This window comes from Cavia porcellus, unplaced genomic scaffold (genome assembly GCF_034190915.1).
Source record: "Cavia porcellus strain 051 isolate PalLab524CR breed Dunkin Hartley unplaced genomic scaffold, mCavPor4.1 scaffold_26, whole genome shotgun sequence".
NCBI lineage: Eukaryota > Metazoa > Chordata > Mammalia > Rodentia > Caviidae > Cavia > Cavia porcellus.
The window spans coordinates 24,240,554-24,243,309 of NW_026947509.1; the positions used below are offsets into that span (position 1 = coordinate 24,240,554).

At 40.9% G+C, this 2,756-nt stretch overlaps 1 gene segment (V, D, J or C); it reads right to left on the reverse strand.

Annotated features, from left to right (window-relative positions):
- Positions 1–230: 230 nt before the first annotated feature.
- LOC111758150 (T cell receptor alpha variable 9-2-like) lies at positions 231–816 on the reverse strand. The segment is given in 2 exon segments: positions 231–565; positions 710–816. Coding segments are annotated over 2 exon segments (381 nt in total).
- Positions 817–2,756: the final 1,940 nt, after the last annotated feature.

A 2,756-nucleotide genomic window follows, 5' to 3' on the forward strand; every position in this document is an offset into this window, starting at 1 on the left:
TCTACCTGACTGAGAATCCACTGTGACAGCGTGTTTCACTCTCACCGTGAAATTGTCTTGTGGGAGGCATGTTTACGACTTATTCTTCTGCAATTTTATTTGGTTCGAGTGATTTTACTTTATAACAGCACCAGCAGTGGTTGAGAGGCAACAACCATGTTAGACAAGTTCCCGGCCCCTAAACCATAAAACCAAAGGCAGACACCAACATCCAGGCCCCACCTCAGGGCTCAGAGTTTGTGCTCAGCTCCCCTTGTGGTTCCTGCCACTGTGTCACTCAGAGCACAGTAGTACACAGCCGAGTCTGAGGCCTGCACTGAGGCTTTCTTCAAGTGAAAGGAGCTGGTTCCTTTATCATACATGGCTTCAAAGCCTTTGTTGCTTCCCTTTTCTTTGTCCTTTGTGGCTTTCAGGAGGAGCTGTGGACCTTCTCCGGGATACTGGACATACCAGAATAGGCCCGGATATCCTGTGGTTTCATAGGAACAGTTCACAGTCAGGGCAGTTTTTTCGGACAGTGTCACTTGGCCTTGGGTCTGGGTCACTGATTGTTCCTTGCTTCCTCCTAAAAAGAAAGAAAGAAAAAATATATATAATTTGTGGCATCTTACCTTGTTCCTAAAGTGCGGTTTTCTCACAGAAAACTGATTAAAAATTTGCTCAACATCCTATTTCAAAACAGTTTAAGATTTACGGTCATTTTACTTACCAAATGTTAAGAATAACACAGTCATAATTCCCGGGAAACAGGTCATTTTCAGTCTCTGGAGCCCCTGCACCTGGTCCTCTTCCTGTAACAACAGTTTACTCCTACAATGAGAGGGTGACTGTGAGCTTACAAGTAGACAGGGGCTGTGCATGAGTTAGAAAGATGCGCCCCCTGGTGGGCAGAGCGCTGAACTCAGTGGATTTTTGGTTCATGACTCTGAAAGTCAGTGTGTGTCTTCATCTATGTCTTTTTTTTTTTCCAGATTCCAGTTAGCCTTCAATTCAAAACAGTTGGCATTTTCATAAAGTTATTTTCCCATGCAGACTGTCTTATTCAGAAATTCCGTGTCACTTAATTTCTGTTAGTATTTTATTTAGCTATTTTGGCTCTTTGTGATTTACTGAAAACAATTGCAGAAGGTTTAACGAACCATTACTGAGTACTTATATTTTAAAAAGAGTATTGCAGTGAAATACACATGGCCATCAATCTCTTTGGCTATCAATGTGCACCTCCCATTGTCTTCGCCACTGTCTGAACCACTCTGGGAAGTTCAGTTTATTTTGTGTCTTTAGTGTTGATTGTGATTGCTGTGATTCCTGAATCCATTCAGAATGTTTCCCTGTTTAGTGATATTGCCTTTGGAAAAGATGCCATGGGTTGCCAGACTCAGTGAGGAAGGGGGATGGGGCGCACCTCAGTGTTTTCCTAGCTGGACTTTTCATTAAATGAGTTCTGTGGCAGCCTTCACTGTGCAGTGTTTTTATATTTTTATAAGAGAGTGAGCTGAAGGGAACATTCTGAGAAGGGTTAGTGAGACTGAGTTTTTCACTAGGTGGTTTTTAAAAATTAGTTTGTTATCACAAATGCTAACATGTGTATAATGTCTACATTCCCTGTGGGGAGTTGGTAAATGTGCATAACACATCTTCACTCCTTTTTCCATCTCCTTTCCCTTCCCTCCTTCCTCCTTCTAGCATCCCTGTTCTTCTTCCTTTTTCTGCATGTGCATAATTGCAGTACAGACCACATTTCAATTCTCTCAACAGAATTGGTCCATGTACAAAACATAGTTTTCTTCTTTTTATTTGTAGAAAAAGTCAAAACATAAAAAGGGTAGAAATAATACAGAATTTCAAAAAAAACAGTAAGAAATCACTAGCTTATGAATTATATGCATTGTTACCTTAGAGGTAGTTGTTCAAGTTACAAAATCAAAGCATAAAAAAATGGACTATCAAGCAATGACAGTAAATATTTTAATTCCTTTTTTATCTCCTATCCCATCCCTCTTTTTCCCTTCTCTCCATCTCTTGATCCTCTTCCTTTTGACAATGAAACATCACCCAACTGTCTACAGTATACTCTTTAGTTTGCTTTTTATTTTATTAAGAGGAACAATGTGATAGTAATCTTACATATTTGATTCGTTTCACTTAAAATTATGCACTCAAGGTACAATCATTACCTATGAGTGACTCAAGTTTATCTTCCTTTAATGCAGAAAAGTACTCCATGGTACATAAAAAAGGATGCTTTGTCTTTCAGTTCATCTGTTGATGGACACACAGGCCACTTCCAAGATGCTGCTACTGTGAATTGTGTTGCTGTAAATATAGGCATCCTTGTGTCACTGAAATACGATGTCTTTGGCTCTTTCTGAAAATTCCTAGAAGGGGGAGAGCTGAATAAAATGGAATTTCTATTTTTAGTTTCTTGAGGGATCTTTAACTAATTCCCGCAGTGGTTGCCCTAGTTTACGTTCCCTCCTACAGTGTACAAGGGTTCCCCGGTAGCCTCTCCTGACATTATAAGCCTGCCTCCTTCACACTGTAAACTACTAGCACTGCTTTCCTCAGTTCTTCTCTCCAGTCTTTGTATCACGAGCATCGTTTATATTCTGAGTCATTCACACGTTTCCCCTTGAACCCACCCCAGAAGGGTGCAGAGGTAGCACAGCCTGCTCTGTGCACACAGGGAAATACCAGATTGCTAGTCTGTTGTGCCATGCTCAGCTTCTCTCTCCCTGACCCGCAGTCCCTCCTAG